At 43.5% G+C, this 17,853-nt stretch overlaps 1 protein-coding gene across 4 annotated transcripts in view; it reads left to right on the top strand.

Annotated features, from left to right (window-relative positions):
* Positions 1–17,853, top strand: part of recql5 (RecQ helicase-like 5) — a 111,055-nt gene that overhangs the window by 53,503 nt on the left and 39,699 nt on the right. For all 4 annotated transcript variants that reach the window (XR_013499118.1, XM_078225273.1, XM_078225271.1 and 1 more), the window contains 3 exons: positions 5,138–5,365; positions 7,490–7,589; positions 8,196–8,232. Coding sequence is in view for 3 of the 4 variants with exons in the window: in XM_078225273.1 (XP_078081399.1) it covers positions 5,138–5,365; positions 7,490–7,589; positions 8,196–8,232 (365 nt within the window). In the remaining variant the exon portion in view is untranslated. The remainder of the gene's footprint in view (positions 1–5,137; positions 5,366–7,489; positions 7,590–8,195; positions 8,233–17,853) is intronic.

Below are 17,853 nucleotides of genomic sequence, written 5' to 3'. Positions count from 1 at the left end.
GTCTTTCAGTGCCTTGTGTACATGGACACCTAAACCCTTTGTTCCCCCACAGTTCATAATCACTTAGTAATGAGAAAATATTCCAATTTGTCTTTCTTGCATCCTAAGCGGATAACCTCACACTTACCCACATTGAGCACTGTCATAATTTTATTCACTTCCTGCTCCAATCTCTACAACTCACCCACAACCTCCTCACTTGGTGTGATTTGCAAATTTAGATTATATATGCTCTTTTCCTCAATCCAAGTCATTAATCTCTGAAGTGTGATGAAAATTTGAAGCCCAGAATACATCTCTAGGGAACATTAAGATGAAAGCAAAATACTGCGGATGCTGGAATCTGAAACAAAAACAGAAAATGCTGGAAAATCTCAGCAGGTCTGACAGCATCTGTGGGGAGAGAATAGAGCCAATGTTTCGAGTCTGGGTGACCCTTCGTAGCTCTGACGAAGGGTCATCCAGACTCGACGTTGGCTCTATTCTCTCTTCACAGATGATGTCAGACCTGCTGAGATATTCCAGCATTTTCTGATTTTGTTCTAGGTAACACTACTAGGAGTGGCACAGTGATTAGCTCTGCTGCCTCACAGCTCTAGGGACCCAGGTTCGATTCCCGGCTTGGGGCACTGTCTCTGTGGAGTTTGCACGTTCTCCCCATGTCTGCGTGGGTTTCCTCCAGGTGTTCCAGTTTCCTCGCACAGGCAGAAGATATGCAGGTTAGGTGAATTGGCCATACTAAATTGCCCCTTAGTATCAGGGGAACAAACTAGGGTAAATGCAAGGGGCTATAGGGATAGGGCCTGGGTGGGATTGTGGTCGGTGCAGACTTGATGGGCTGAATGGCCTCCTTCTGCACTGTAAGATTCTATGATACTTATCTTGTACCACAGTAATGTTTCGCACCAATCAGTAGATTTTGCTTTATCCCTACTCTCTGTCTCTTGCCTCCTCCCAACCAACTTTCCTCCCATATCACAAGTTGTCCTCCAATTCCATATACTTTTTTTGATAATCTCCTCTTGTGCAGGACCTTGTCAAATGCCTTTTTTATTTTAGACAACATCCGCTGATGCTCCCAATCCACCATATTAGTGACCTCCTTAAAATAACTAATTTTGCCAGGCATGACCATCACAAATTCTTACTGATGCTCAGTTTATACTTGTCCAAGTGCTCAGTCACCCTGTGCCTGGTGATAGATCCCAGGAAGTTCCCCACGACTGATGTTACACAGGCCTGTAGTTAAATGGATTTTCCCTCTTTCCTAAATAATGGAGTAATCTTTGAAATTTTCAAGTACAATGGCACAATCCCCAAGTTTAAGCAACTTTTGAAAATTATGACTAACATACCTATGATAACTTGCTCACCAGCCTGCTGCATTTCCACCTTTCCTTACATTTCATACCATACTTTTTTCATGGGATGTGGGCATTGGTTAGCAGTTGAGTTGCTACCTCTGAACCATTGCACCTGGTGTAATGAAGGTGTTTGGGATGGACTTCCAGAATTTTGACCCAACAACAATGAAGGAATGGTGATATATTTACAAGTTGGGGGTGTGTGTGACTTGCAGCTGTTTGTGTGGTGAATTGCTATACAGTGCATCTTGTAGATGGTACGCACAGCAGCCACAATGCGCCATCAATGGGGCAATATTTAAGATGGTGGATGGGAAACTGATGCTGCTGTGTTATGGATGATAAGCTCCTAGTGTGTTGTTGGTGCTGCAGTCATCCATGCAAGTGAAGATCATTCAATCGCACTCCATTACCTTGACCATCAAACCGTTCCTGGCTGGCCTCACATCTCTCCCTATGCAAACTTGTACTTATCCAAAACTCTGCAGCCCATATCTTAATTTGCATCAAGTCCCATTTTCCCATCATCCCTGTGTATGTTTCGGAATCCTGGCCATACTCCTGTGCTTGGTCTCCATTTTTTCTATGCAGACCTGAATGGTGGACACCTGTACAGTGTTCAACCACAGGGCTTGCTGTTACAGCCAGGCTCAATCCTGGTCTTGTGGGGTGTCCACATACACTCTTTCTGGCTGCAGTTGATGAACAGGGATTAAATTGGGGAGGGCCTGGCTGGCTTTTGCTTTTCGTGGCTCCAAACCACGAGGTTCTGTGGTATCCCAGCCACTTAGATGGAGTTTTCTATGGCAGTGGTCAGCGCTTCTGTTGTCGATACACTTATTAGTATCAGAGTTCCAAAGTCTCAGTAATATGGGATACTCGTTGTAGGACCTGAAAGCTGCTGCCAAGTCTTTATTTCCAACCAAAGGTGCAGAGTCAGCTCTTGTGGGTTTTCAGCCTCCAATGGAATAAATTGGAGCCGCAGCAAGAAGGGTGGTAAACAGAAAATCAGCATGTTTGGATCCTGTGTCCCATCTGATTGCTGTCCAACAAACTTGAACTTCACTTGTACCCTGTCAGCTGCTATTTTCCATTAAGTTTTTATTGCTAACCTGAAGAAAGTGTTGCTATGTCTTTTGTTTTTCTGATTCCACAACAACAGCTCCTCGTGCTCGTTCCCAGTGCCTTTTCTCCGCACTGTTCAGACTTGCTGCTCAGCAGAGGGGTTTTTTGTGTTGTCACTGTGGAGACAGTGGCTTTCGGGTCTCATAAGGGATTCCAGGAAAACCAGTGTGGTTTGTGCTTTTTGATCCGTGATGGGTCAGGCTGCTTAGTCTTAACAGCAGTATAATCCCTCGGTGTCAGCTGAGTGCATGCACTCTGCACTGAATGCAGATTATATCATTGGACTTCACACAATTGCAGTCCACTGTTTCAGGACTTTTAGAATGTCACAGTACACAGCTCCAAGTCTGTGCCAATGTATTAGGGGTGGCTTGATGGCACAGTGGTTAGCACTGCTGCCTCACAGCGCCAGGGACCCAGGTTCAATTCCCGGCTTGGGTCATTGTCTGTTTGGAGTTTCTCCCTGTGTCTGCATGGGTTTCCTCCGGGTGCTCTGGTTTCCTCCCATAGTCCAAAGATGTGCGCGTTAGGTGGATTAGCCATGCTAAATTGCCCCTTGGTGTCAGGGGGACTAGCTAGAGTAAATGCATGGGGTTATGGGGATAGAGCCTGGGTGGGATTGTGATCAGTGCAGACTTGATGGGCTGAATGGCCTCCTTCTGCACTGTAGGATTCAATGATTCTACATAAGCCAATCTCACTCTGCCCGCTCCTTATTGCTTTTAATATTTGTCTTTTTCAAAATAGAATTTATCAATAATGTTTGTGGCAGAGAATTCTACATTATAACCACCCTTTGTAAAGAGTTTGTTTTCTGCAATTCCACCTTTCAATCTTAGTGTAATCTTAAATTTACACACACACTCTTGTTGCTGTTTCATTAACTGGTGTGATGTTAGTGTACCTTTTAATAGATTTCTTTTTAAATCATGATCTCTGCAGCTCTCACAGTCAGTGTTTCTCAGCTCTCAGCTTTAGCTGATGTCATTATGTTGTCGGGCTGACTACGATGAGTCCTTTTATTGCTACTTAAGTGGTTTAAATTGGGTTGTTTTTGTTTACTCTGGGATTTGTTTTATGATCCTGCATTGCGAGGAGGATGGTCATGTGTTTTTGAACAGGTCTTTTCCCAGTGGGTTTAAGGCTTCATTTTCAGTTCTGAGCTGCAGTTGGGTTTTAACAGGGATAGCAAACTGAACAGCTCACCCTGTATTATTTGAAAATTCTGCTCATGATCTTAAAGCAAGGTTTTGCCTTCCTGAAAGAGAGAATCTGCTGTTAGTTTGTCTCAAGTCCCTGATGTTCTGAGAAGTTGTTCTGACTTCAACCTGTTCTGAGCGTATCAAGACTGAGAGCTTTCAATTCTCCAACCAAAGGACTCAAATTCCAGTATCACATGAGCATTAGTTTGTGCTGTGTTAAAACTGTTGAAAGGGTCTTTTGCCTATGGGATTGGTTTGATTGGAACATTGTAGAGATCTTGGTTAAGAGTTATACATAATCATGATTGTTTGCTTCTTGTTTGTAATTAATAAACGTTCTTGCCAATTTTCATCTGATATATGTTAACTATATTCTTAAATAAACTTTGTTTGATAATAACTCCCTAGTGGGTCACTTGAATCATATCTGAAGTGAAACATCTGCTTATCCGAGCCAAAATCAAGATGCAAAATTTATGATTCAGCCGGGCTATATAAAACAGTTTGGAGTTTCTAACCTGAACCATAACACTGGGAAGGTGAAGTCATAGAGCAGAGTCTCTCAAATGTTTTGTTTCTGAGGCCAGCCCCCTGTATCATTAAAATTTCCAAGGACTCCCTGTAACAGAAGACTTTTTGTATGTAAACCACAATGTAAAGCTAGAAGAATATCCGGCTAGGAGCGGAGGTTAGAAGACCCACCATCGAAATATTATGTCTAGGAAAACAAGCTTGGATGTACAATGCAGGTTATGTGGTTAGATCAGTGTTCTAAGGTTTTGCGTGATTTAGGTGAGGGAGGTTAAAGGGGAGATCTGCAGAACTAGAGATTAAATAACTTGGGGCATAGCTCCTTCTATAGTCAATTGTGGATGGTCAAGATGCTTTACTTTCCTGTTTTACAATGCATAACAAAGGTTCTGCCCTGTGACCCTTTTAATTTGTGAGACAACCAGCACATATTGTAATATTCTAGAACAACTGGTAATCTGTGAATTAGTTAATCCAGTAAAAAACCTAAAGAGAAGATAATCAACCTGCTCCTCTGGTGCATTATTGTTTAAATTATGTTTTTGTGGGGACTTGAGTCATGACTCAGTGACTGGCCTTCCGCCAATTGTTCTCCATCTGGATAGGTCTTCCAGCAAGTCCCCACAAAAACATAATTTAGACAATAATGCACCAGAGGAGCAGGTTGATTATCTTCTCTTTAGGTTTTCACTGCAGGGAACATCACTGTAGTCAGTACATAACCTGGAGCAGCAGCAAAACTCGGACTTAAACATGGGTTTTGCATATTAACCAAAAACATATTCCAGGAAACTACATGGTGTGCTTCCTCCGTATTGGTTGCTAAGTATGTGGGGTGTTTGTCACTGCAGAATGATGCAGGGTGCTGTCAGGCCCTGGTTTTTGGAGCTGACTGACTCTTTGTTGTATTCTCAGGTGTCGACATGCAGCCATTGCCAAGTATTTTGGAGATGAGGTGCCAGCCTGTAATCGGGCATGCGATCATTGCAAGAACCCAGAGATTGTGATGAGACAGTTGGATTCTCTTCAGAGATTTGATATCAGCAAGGCCCAGGCATCTGCCGAAAAGCCAACAGCTCAGGGGCCATTTGGGTACATCCGTGATCTGTATGAAGGAGGAAGGAAAGGCTATGGCTTTGAGAGGTAGGTTTGTTATGGTAAGATTTACCATCAACGTTTGCAATATATATTGCACGGTGGCACAGTGGTTAGCACTGCTGCCTCACAGCGCCAGGGACGCGAGTTCAATTCCTGGCTTGGGTCACTGTCTGTGTAGAGTTTGCATATTCTCCCCATGTCTGCGTGGGTTTCCTCCGGGTGCTCCGGTTTCTTCCCACAGTCCAAAGATGTGCGGATTAGGTGCATTGGCCATGCTAAATTGCCCCTTAATGTCAGGGTAAATGTATGGAGATAGGGCCTGAGTGGGATTGTGGTTGGTGCAGACTCAAAGGGCTAAATGACCTCCTTCTGAACTGTAGGATTCTATGATATGTTGGCAATTGGATCAAACATTGTAGGAAAAGAGGCAGAGTACTTCATTAGTGTTTGAAAGCTTACCAGGTTTGTATTGGACAAGCTATCTGCTGAAAGTACTCGTTCTGACTGACTGCACTAGAGCTGAACAAAACCCAATTTTCGCTGTTGGTTTCAGTTCAATAGATTAAAGAGAAATTCTGACTGACTAACTTGGCTTCAGATCTGGATGACAATTCACGTTACCGTTGAGAGCTGATGGACATGACTGGAAAACCAGCGGCATCTCACAATAAAATATGAGGAATTAAATTGCTGATTTAACAAGCCTGAGGACTGGAAACAAGTTGCAGAATGTGAAACCAACTGATTTCTGCACATTCAGTAACCTGCACACTATATCAAATTATTATAAACAGGAACATTTTGAACCCTGTGTCTATTCAGTGAGTTCAGAAACTTGCAGCTTGCATATTTACAACTTATTCCACGTTTAGGCAAGTGGAGAATTTAGTTTTGGTTGTATAGAAACTAGGGGGAGTTAGATTAACTTGCACTCCACTCAACAGTTTACCAAGTCCACAGAGTGAACATATGGAAATAAAGTTAGTTTAAATTTAATTTGAAGTTATTGCATTGTATCTGTTAGTATGTACAATATACCAGCGAGTGGATCATGCGTATTTACCAGCAGGTATAATGTTGCATTCACTAATTAATAGCAGGCATTACATTTACTAAGGTATACCCCTCCCACAGTGTACAAACAAGCTCAGAGTCGCAGTGCTGTAATTTTAAATTGGAACACTAATTTGTGACAGTACTGTTGATGCTCAGGTTCATGGAAGAAAGAGTTCTCAATGTTTGAGACTGGGCAGTGTTAAGTGACTATTAAATTCTTGCACTTAACTAAGTAATTGTGTGGCGCCAAGTCAGTTCAGCGGCAGGCTTTCATCAGCTGAGCTTCCAGGAGAACTGTACTAACTGACTTTTTTGGGTTAAAAGTAATGGAGGTCAGAAGTCTGGTATTTGTCTCATTCATAGAACCATAGAAAAGTTATGGCACAGAATGAGGCCATTCAGCCCATCGTGTCTGCACTAGCTGCCTGTTCTAATCTCACCTTCCAGTACCTGGTCCATGGCCTTGCAGGTTACAGCGTTTCAAATTCTGATCCAGGTACCTCTGAAATGAGCTGAGGGTTTCTGCCTCAACCACTAATCTGGGCAGAGAATTCCAGATTCACCCCCTCGGTGAAAAGTTTTCTTAATAACCCATCTTAAATCCAAAACAATTCCATTCAGGAGTGGATGTTAAACAGTTAATCATTTAGAAATGGTGATATTGGTTGATAATGAACTTGTTACACATTCCAATTTCATTACAACAGTGAAACAAGCTATGTCTGACCATTCTAACCGTATAGGCTGCATAAGCTGGAAATGTCTCAGCATAATGTTTTTTTTCTTGGAAAAACCTTGGTGAAAGATTTGGGTCACAGTGCAGGATTTTGACCGCAAGGTGACAACTAGTGAGAGAGAAAATAAGTATCTCAGGAAGCAGTGATTAAAGGTGACGCCAAACTTGGCTTTTAAGAGGAGGAAGAAAAGAGCGAGTTCCATAGCATCAAATAAATCATCACTATTGGCAGAGCCCATTGGCCTGGCTTTGTAGACAGACTGTGTAATTGTGCAAGTTGTAACATTGTGTGAAATGGGCCATTACAAATTGTTGGAGGCTAGTCTATTTGACCAGCCCAATCTGTCTTGTTTTTAGTTGACTGTACTCTCTTTCAGATACGATAATGAAAACGGTGACAGTGACTCGGATGGTGACGATGAATCCAGAAAGAAGGAATGGAATTCATTTTATCAGAAACAGATGAAGCTGCGCAAGGTAATGTTGATGCAGGAATCAACTGATCACTGACCAATTTGCTAGATGTTGGTAGCAAAAAATTCAGTTTGTGTTACATGGGGCTGGGTAAGCATTAATTGCTTCTGTTTTCCACTGAGCAGTCTGCGGTAGTTTTTGTGTGGCTGAGGAGGTGTAGATCTGAAGTACAATAGAGTCTCCATCATAAGCCATATCTCAGCCGTGTGACTGAAAAGGACACAATCACAAATCTCAAAGGGGACGTAACAGTGGAAAGTGGTGTGATCAGATTCTCCACTTCCTGTGGCACAGTGGTTAACACTGCTGCCTCACAGCACCAAGGACCTGGATTCAATTCCCGGCTTGGGTCTGTATGGAGTTTGCACAGAATGCACAAGGTGAATCCCTGTGTCTGCGTGGATTTCCTCCGGATGCTCCGGTTTCGTCCCAAAGACGTGCTGGTTAGGTGCATTGACCATGCTAAATTCTCCCCCAGCGTACCCAAACAGGTGTCGGAGTGTAGTGACGAGGGGTTTTCACAGTAACTTCATTGCAGTGTTGATGTAAGGCTACTTGTGACAAATTAACTTTTAGGTGTCTTCTAATCTCTAACTCTATTTCTCATAGAATGGAGAGCCTGCAAAAGATGACCTTGTACCTCCTGGTGAGTATATTTAGCATTTTATAAGTTACACTGCTGGGTTTCATATGTTTTCACAGTAAAATATGTGTAGGAACCTTGCACACCATGTTTGATGGTCCCACCATCGGCATCTTTATGCTACCAGTACGAAGACTAGGACTAAGCATTGTCACATCTACTCTCTGATATAATGTGACCACGGAAAATAACTTTTGAATGCTGAATTCTTCTGAGTTGAACTTGGAGGAGTCTGTTCTCTGTTGCAAAGATTTTACAGCACAGAAACCCAACTAGTTCAATGTTTGTTTGTTTGTGCTCCACATGAGCCTCTCTCATCCCATGTCATCTAACCCTATCAGCATAACCTGTTTTATTTTTCTTCCTTGTATGTTTATCTAGCATCCCCTTAATTACTTCCACGCTGTTCACCTCATCTACCCCACTTGTTCAGATATTGTTATTACAGAAAGGAATTTTGATCCATCTTTCACCCCAGAGTCGATATCAAACATTCTCGGTGCAAGTTACATTCATAGAATTATACAGCACAGCAGGAGGCCATTTGGCCTGTTGTGCTTATTCTGGCTCTTTGAAAGAGCTATCAAATTAATCCCCCACCCTTCCCCTATAGCGGAGTACGTTTTTCCTCTTCAAGTATTTATCCAGCTACCTTTTGAACGTTGTTATTGAATCTGCTTCCACCACCCTTTCAGACAGTACATTCCAGATTATTAAAAGTTAGAAAAAAATATTCACCCTGCCACCTCTCATTCGTTTGTCAGTGACCTTTAATTTTTTTAATTATTCATCCGTGGGACATGGGCGTCGCTGGCTGGCCAACATTTATTGCCCATGCTTAGTTGCCCTTGGAAGGCAGCTGAGAGTCAAGCACATTACACGTGACTCCAGAGCCACAGCAGGCCAGACCAGGTGAGGATGGCAGATTTCCTTCCCTAAAGGACATTAGTGAACCAGATGGATTTTTACAACAATTGACAAATGTTTCATGGTCATCCGTAGATTCTTAATTCCAGATTTTTTTTTTTTGTTGAATTCAAATTCGAACCTGGGTCCCCAGAACATTCCAAGGGCAACTAAGCATGGGCAATAAATGTTGGCCAGCCATTAACTGAGTTTCTGGATTAGTCTCGTGATAATACCATCGCCTCCCCTATGTCCTGGTTATTGATCCTTCAGCCATTGGAAAACAATTTGTCTTTATTTATTTGTATCAAAATCTTTCATAATTTTTAACACCTCAATTACATCTGGCACTAACCTTCTCTGCTGTAACGAGAACAAGCCTTAACCTTTCTAGTTTCTCCAGGTAATTGGACTCCCACATCCTTAGAACCAGTCACATAAATCTCCTCTGCACCCTCTCTAAATCCACCAAGAAGAATCGCTCGATTTAATATTGAGCCTCAGAGATTTTACAGGACTTATATAGAAAATGTCACTCTGCTGCATTAGGCATTCTCTTTGAGAGAGCTGCTGTGCCTGAGGTAGCAGTACTTGTTGGGACATTGTTGAGTGAGCTTTATTCCAAGTCTAACTCGCACACAATAGAATCACAGAATCCCTACAGTGCAGGAGGCCATTCAACCCATCGAACCTGCACCGACAACAATTCCACCCAGGCCCTATCCCCATAACCGCACATGTTTACCCTGCTAATCGCCCTGACAATACCTCACTCAGCTTTAGAGAGGGTGCAGAGGAGAAATGGTAAATGGTACTAAGGATTTGGGACTCCAATTACCTGGAAAAATAGAAAGGTTAAGGCTTGCTTTTATTACAGCAGAGAAGGTTAGTGCCAGATGTAATTGAGGTGTTAGAAATTATGAAAGATTTTGATACAAATAAATAAAGACAAATTGTTTCCAATGGCAGAAGGATCAATATCCAGGACATCGATTAGAGGTCACTGGCAAACAAACGAGAGGTAGCGCGATGAATATTTTTTTCTCTCCGATGTTGTCTCACCAATTTCCTGTATAACTGAAGTATAACCTCCTCTTTATGTTCAATTCCTCTCATAATAAAGGGTAGCCTTTATTACATGCTGCATCCGCATACTGAGTGTTTGTGACTCATTCACGAGAACATCTAAATCCTTCTGCTCCTTGGCATTCTGTTCTCTAGTTAAGTAATACTTTTTTTGTCTGCTAAAGTGAAAAACTTCACACATTATACTCCATCTGCCAGATTATTGTCCAATCACTCAAACCATCTATATCCATCTGCAAACCATGTATATCATATTCACAATATATTTTCCTAACAATTTGCAGATGGCGCAAAGATAAAGCTGTCATCTAAGTCATTGATGTAAATTATATAATGTTGAGACCCCTACGAGATTCCTCCTGTCACATCCTGCCCATCAGATAAAGACCCGTTTATGCATACTCTTGGCCTTACCAGCCAATCTTCATTCCAGGCTAATACTTTGCCCCTTCTGCTGTGAGCTTTTTTTGCAATAGTCTTCGATGCGGCGCCTTATCAAATGCTTTTTGAAAATTCATGTACAGTACATCTACAGGCCCTTCTCTATCCTCTATAGTGAATACAGAACCAAAATAACTTCATTTCATCTGCCATTTCCTTATCTACTATTAACTCCCCATTCTCAACTCTCGCTCTCCAGAGGACCGACACTCACTCAGAATCATAGAATCCCTACAATGCAGAAGGAGGTTATTCGACCCATCAAGCCTGCACCAGCAACAGTCCCTATCCTTGTAACCCCACATATTTACCGTGTTTGTCCCCCTGACATGAAGGGCAATTTAGCATGACCAATCAACCTAACCCGCACATCTTGGGACTGTGGGAGAGAACCAGAGCACCCAGAGGAAACCACACAGACACGGAAGAATGTGCAAACTCCACACAGACAGTGACCCAAGGCCGGAATTGAACCCGGGTCCCTAACGCTGTGTGGCAGCAGTGCTGCCCTTGCTTTGACTTTTTCTGTTTTATGACCTATAGAAACTCTTGCTATCTGTTCTTGCATTCCTAGAATGTATTGAACTTATTGAAATATTGCCTTCAATGTCTGCCACTGCTTTTCTATTGATCTATCCTCTGGCCTCGTATCCCAGTTCACTTCAGCTTTCATGCCCACATTGTTGCCATTATTTAAGTTTAAAAATACTAATCTTGGATCCACTCTTCTCCCTTTCAAACTGGATGTAAAATTCAATTATTTTGTGGTTATTATTACCTAGGGATGCCTTTACTCTGAGGTTATTAATTTATTCCTGTAACATTACACAATACCAAGTCTGCTTTCTGGTTGGCTGCAGAATGTGCTACTCTGAGAAATTATCTCAACTATTCTATGAATTTCTCCTCCAGGCTACTATTGCCAATCTGATTTTCCAGTTTATATGTAGATTAAAATCCCCCATGATTATTGCTGTTCCTTTATTGCAAGCATTCAATATTTCTTGTATACTTTGCCCTACATTGTGATGGCTGTTGTGGGCCTCTCCCACTAGTGAATTAATTTCCTTACTATTCTCCTCTCCACCCAAGCTGATTCTACACCTTGATCTCCTTATCCAAGGTCATCTCTATTGCACCAATGCCATTCTTGATTAACAGTGTTAACCCTCCACCTTTACCGAGCTTCCTATTCCTCTTGATGGTCATGCACCCCTCAATATTCAGGACTGAATCCTGGCCCCCCTCCAGCCAGGTCTCCATATTGGCTATCAGACCATATTTATTTACTTCAATGTGCGCTATCAATTTGTTTATTTTGTTATGAATGCTACACATTTAGATACAGAGCCTTTAATTTAGTCTTATTTCAATCTTCATAACATCTAATCTAATCTAATCTAAACTTGATGTTGGATTCTGAACCATCTTCAGCTGCTTCATCAATGACCTTCCTTCCATCAGAATGCCAGAAGTGGGGATGTTTACTTATGTTTGCACAATGTTCAGCACCTGTCAAGACTCAGATACTGATGCAGTCCATATCCAAATGCAGCCAGACCTGGACAACATCCAGGTTTGGATTGACAGATGGCAAGTAACATTTCATAGAATCATAGAATCTCTACAGTGCAGAAGAGGTCATTCAACCCATCAGGTCTGCACCAGTTGTCTGAAAGAGCACCCTTCCTAGGCCCAATCACCTGCCCTAACCCAATAACCTCATGTATGGCCAATCCACCTAATCTGCACATCTTTAGACTGTGGGGGTGAAACCGGAGCAGCTGGAGGAAGCCCACACAGACATGGGGAGAAAGTGCAAACTCCACGTATTGCCTGGCATTTGTGTGGCACAATGTCCATCTCTGATAGAGAGAACCTAACCACCTCATGTCATTCAATGGCATTACCATTGCTGAATTCCCACACTACCAACATCCTGGGGGGTTCCATTGACCAGAAACTGAACTGGTCTAGCCATTCATTTGCAGTGGCTACCAAAGCAGGTCAGAGACTAGGAACCCTGCAAATAACTCGCCTCCTGACTCCCCAAAACTGTCCACTTTCTACAAGGCACAAGTGAAGAGTGTGATGAAATATTCTCCACTTGCCTGAATGAGTGCAGTTCCAACAACACTCAAGAAGCTCAACACCATCCAGGACGAAGAAGCCTGCTTGATTGGCATCCCTTCCACAAACATTCACTCCCACCACCAGTGCACAGTGGCAGCACTGTGTACCATCTACAAGAAGCACTGCAGGACCTCACCAAGGTTTCTTAGACAGCACCTTCCAAATCCACAACCACTACCATCCAGCAGGACAAGGACAGCAGATACCTGGGAACATCACCCCTTGCAAATTCTCCTCCAAGTTACTCACCATCCTGACTTGGAAATATATCACTGCTCCTTCACTGTTGCTGGGTCAAAATCCTGAACTCCCTAACAGCATTGTGGGTGTACCTAAACCACATGAACTGCAGTGGTTCAAGAAGACAGTTCACCACCACCTTCTCGAGGGCAATTAGAGGTGGACAATAAATGCTGGCCCAGCCTGTAAAGACTTGATGAATAACAAAAAATGAGTAAAGGAATGACAGGAATGAGTACCTTGCCTTGGTTTCCGCAATAGGATGTGATAATGGAACGAAAGTGCACAGAGGAGGAAACAGATAATCTGACTGTATAGATACAGAAAATAGAACTCAAAAGCTGAGATTTGTACTTGATCCTGTGCCATGCACCAGAGATTGGTGAACAATGTCAGAGCAAATCACAGGCTGTAATAATCTTTCAAACATCCTTAAAAGTGGTGCCACAAGATTGGAAAGTTGTGTGAATGTACCACGTCTGCTGGAAAAGAGAGGGTTAAGATGGTGAGAGTCCAATTATTCTAATTCTGGTAGTACGAACGATTATACAAATTAGAAGCAGTAATTCAGTCCCTTGAGCCTGCTGGGCCATTTGATAAAATCGCAGCTAATTAATTGTGGCTTCTATTGTCCTGTCATTTTTTGCCTTATGATGGAAGGAATGTCATTGATGAAGTAGCTGAAGATTGTTGGGCCTAAGACACTTCATTGAGGATTGTCTGAGGATACAACAGGATGTAGATAGATTGATGACCTGGGTACAGAAATGGCAGATGAAGTTTAATCCAGAAAAATGCGAGGTGATGCATTTGGAGGATCAAATTTGGGTGTGAATTATACTGTAAATGACAGAACCCTTAGGAACATTAACATACAGAGGGATCTGGGTGTGCAGGTTCACAGTTCCCTAAAAGTGACAACACAGGTGGCCAAGGTGATTAAGAAGGCATATGGTACGTTTGCCTTCATTGGCTGGTGCATAGAGTACGAGGGTTGGCAAATCATGTTGCAGCTATATAAAATCTTGGTGAGGCTGCATTTGGAGAATTGTGTGCTATTCTGGTCACCACACTACCAGAAGGATGTGGAAGTGTTGGAGAGAGTGCAAAGAAGTTTCACCAGGATGTTGCCTGGTCTCGAAGGTGTTGACTATAAGGAGAAGTTGAATAAACTAGGATTGTTTTCACTGGAAAGACACAGGCTGAGGGGAGACCTGATAGAGGTCTACAAATTGTGAGGGTGGATAGTCGAGGCTTTTCCCCAGGGTGGAAGTGTCAATTACAAAGGGGCACAGGTTCAAGGTGAGAGGGAGAAAGTTGAAGGGAGATGTGCGGGGGAGGTTTCTTCACGCAGAGAGTGGTGGGTGTCTGGAATGCGCTGTCAGAGGAGGTGGTGGACGCAGGCATATTAGCAACATTTTAAGAGGCATTTGGATAGGTACATAAATAGGGAGGGAATACAGAAATACGGACCGAGTAAGAGCAGAGGGTTTTGTTTTAGTTTAGTTAGGGCATCATGATCGGCACAGGCTTGGAAGGCCGAAAGGCTTGTTCCTGTGCTGTACTTTTCTTTATTCTTTAACTCCTGCAGTGATGTCCTTGGACTGAGATGTTTGACCCCATTGTTAGTCAAGAATCTAACTCTGCTTTAAAAATATTAAATACCCTGCCTCCACTACTCTATCTCCTCATTGGCATCATTAACACCTTATTTTTAAACTGTGCCCTCGAGTTGTAATCCCTCCCATCAGGAGAAATATCCTTTCAGCATCACCCTTGTCAAGTCCCCTCTGGATATTATATGTTTCAGTAAGATCACCTGTCATTCTTTTAAATTCCGATGGATACAGACCAAATATATTTAACCTTTCCTCATAAGATAATGCCTTCATCCCAGAAATCAGTTGCGTGAACCTTCTCTGCACTGCTTCGAATCTAATTATATCCTTTCTTAAATAAGGTGACCAAAACTGTACATTGTACTCTTGATGGGGTAACAAAAGAACAAAGAACAATACAGCACAGGAACAGGCCCTTCGGCCCACCAAGCCCGTGCCGCTCCCTGGTCCAAACTAGACCATTCTTTTGTATCCCTCCATTCCCACTCCGTTCATGTGGCTATCTAGACAAGTCTTAAACGATCCCAGTGTGTCCGCCTCCACCACCTTGCCCAGCAGCGCATTCCAGGCCCCCACCACCCTCTGTGTAAAATACGTCCTTCTGATATCCGTGTTAAACCTCTCCCCCCCCCCCCCCCCCCCCCCTCACCTTGAACCTATGACCCCTCGTGAACGTCACCACCGACCTGGGAAAAAGCTTCCCACCTTTCACCCTATCTATGCCTTTCATAATTTTATACACCTCTATTAGGTCACCCCTCATCCTCCGTCTTTCCAGTGAGAACAACCCCAGTTTACCCAATCTCTCCTCATAACTAAGCCCTTCCATACCAGGCAACATCCTGGTAAACCTCCTCTGTACTCTCTCCAAAGCCTCCACGTCCTTCCGGTAGTGTGGCGACCAGAACTGGGCGCAGTATTCCAAATGCGGCCGAACCAACGTTCTATACAACCGCAACATCAGACCCCAACTTTTATACTCTATGCCCCGTCCTATAAAGGCAAGCATGCCATATGCCTTCTTCACTACCTTCTCCACTTGTGACGTCACCGTCAAGGATCTGTGGAGTTGTACACCCAGGTCCCTCTGCGTATCTACACCCTTTATAGTTCGGCCATTTATCGTATAGCTCCCCCGTACGTTAGTTCTACCAAAATGCATCACTTCGCATTTATCTGGATTGAACTCCATCTGCCATTTCTTTGCCCAAATTTCCAGCCTATCTATATCCTTCTGTAGCCTCTGACAATGTTCCTCACTATCTGCAAGTCCAGCCATTTTTGTGTCGTTCGCAAACTTACTGATCACCCCAGTTACACCTTCTTCCAGATCGTTTATATAAATCACAAACAGCAGAGGTCCCAATACAGAGCCCTGCGGAACACCACTAGTCATGATGTGGAGATGCCGGTGTTGGACTGGGGTGAACACAGTAAGAAGTCTCACAACACCAGGTTAAAGTCCAACAGGTTTATTTGGTAGCAAATACAATAAGCTTTCGGAGCACTGTTCCTTCGTCAGATGGAGTGGAAATGTGCTCTCAAACAGTGCAAACAGACAAAATCAAGTTGCAGAATACTGATTAGAATGCGAATCCTACAGCCAGCCAGGTCTTAAAGGTACAGACAATGTGGGTGGAGGGAACATTAAACACAGGTTAAAGAGATGTGTGTTGTCTCCAGACAGAACAGCTAGTGTCTGCATGGTTTCCCCAATGTACCATGGCTCGGGACATCCTTTCCTGCAGCGTATCAGGTAGACAATGTTGGCCGAGTTGCAAGAGTAGGTACCGTGTACCTGGTAGATGCTGTTCTCACGTGAGATGATGGCATCCGTGTCGATGATCCGGCACGTCTTGCAGAGGTTGCTGTGGCAGGTACCATGCAGACGCTACGACAACGGATGAATGAACACCGCTCGACAATCACCAGGCAAGACTGTTTTCTTCCTGTGGGGGAGCACTTCAGCAGTCACGGGCATTCAGCCTTGGATCTTCAGGTAAGCGTTCTCCAAGGCGGCCTTCACGACACATGACAGCGCAGAGTCGCTGAGCAGAAACTGATAGCCAAGTTCCGCACACATGAAGACGGCCTAAACCGGGATGTTGGATTTATGTCACATTATCAGTAACCCCCACAGCTTGCCTCCTGGGCTTGCAGAATCTCACTAGCTGTTCTGTCTGGAGACAATACACATCTCTTTAACCTGTGTTTAATGTTCCCTCCACCCACATTGTCTGTACCTTTAAGGCCTGGCTGGCTGTAGGATTCGCATTCTAATCAGTATTCTGCAACTTGATTTTGTCTGTTTGCACTGTTTGAGAGCACATTTCCACTCCATCTGACGAAGGAGCAGTGCTCCGAAAGCTTATGGTATTTGCTACCAAATAAACCTGTTGGACTTTAACCTGGTGTTGAGACTTCTTACTGTGAACACCACTAGTCACAGGCATCCAGCCGGAAAAAGACCCTTCCACTACCACCCTCTGTCTTCTGTGACCAAGCCAGTTCTCCACCCATCTAGCCACCTCCCCCTTTATCCCATGAGATCCAACCTTTTGCACCAACCTACCATGAGGGACTTTATCAAACGCCTTACTAAAGTCCATATAGACGACATCCACGGCCCTTCCCTCGTCAACCATTCTAGTCACTTCTTCAAAAAACTCCACCAGGTTAGTGAGGCATGACCTCCCTCTCACAAAACCATGCTGACTATCGTTAATGAGTTTATTCCTTTCTAAATGCGCATACATCCTATCTCTAAGAATCTTCTCCAACAACTTCCTGACCACGGACGTCAAGCTCACCGGCCTATAATTACCCGGGTTATCCTTCCTACCCTTCTTAAATAACGGGACCACATTAGCTATCCTCCAATCCTCTGGGACCTCACCTGTGTCCAGTGACGAGACAAAGATTTGCGTCAGAGGCCCAGCGATTTCATTTCTCGTCTCCCTGAGCAGCCTTGGATAGATTCCATCAGACCCTGGGGATTTGTCAGTCTTTATATTCTCTAACAAACCTAACCCTTCCTCCCTTGTAATGGAGATTTTCTCTAACGGGTCGACTCTCCCCTCCGAGACACTCCCAGTCAACACATCCCTCTTTTTTGTGAATACCGACGCAAAGTATTCATTTAGGATCTCCCCTACTTCTTTGGGCTCTAAGCATAATTCCCCACTTTTGTCCCTGAGAG

This window comes from Mustelus asterias, chromosome 12, assembly GCF_964213995.1.
Source record: "Mustelus asterias chromosome 12, sMusAst1.hap1.1, whole genome shotgun sequence".
Taxonomy (NCBI): domain Eukaryota; kingdom Metazoa; phylum Chordata; class Chondrichthyes; order Carcharhiniformes; family Triakidae; genus Mustelus; species Mustelus asterias.
The sequence above is the reverse complement of the archived record's forward strand: the minus strand, read 5'-3'. Positions and strand labels throughout refer to the sequence as shown.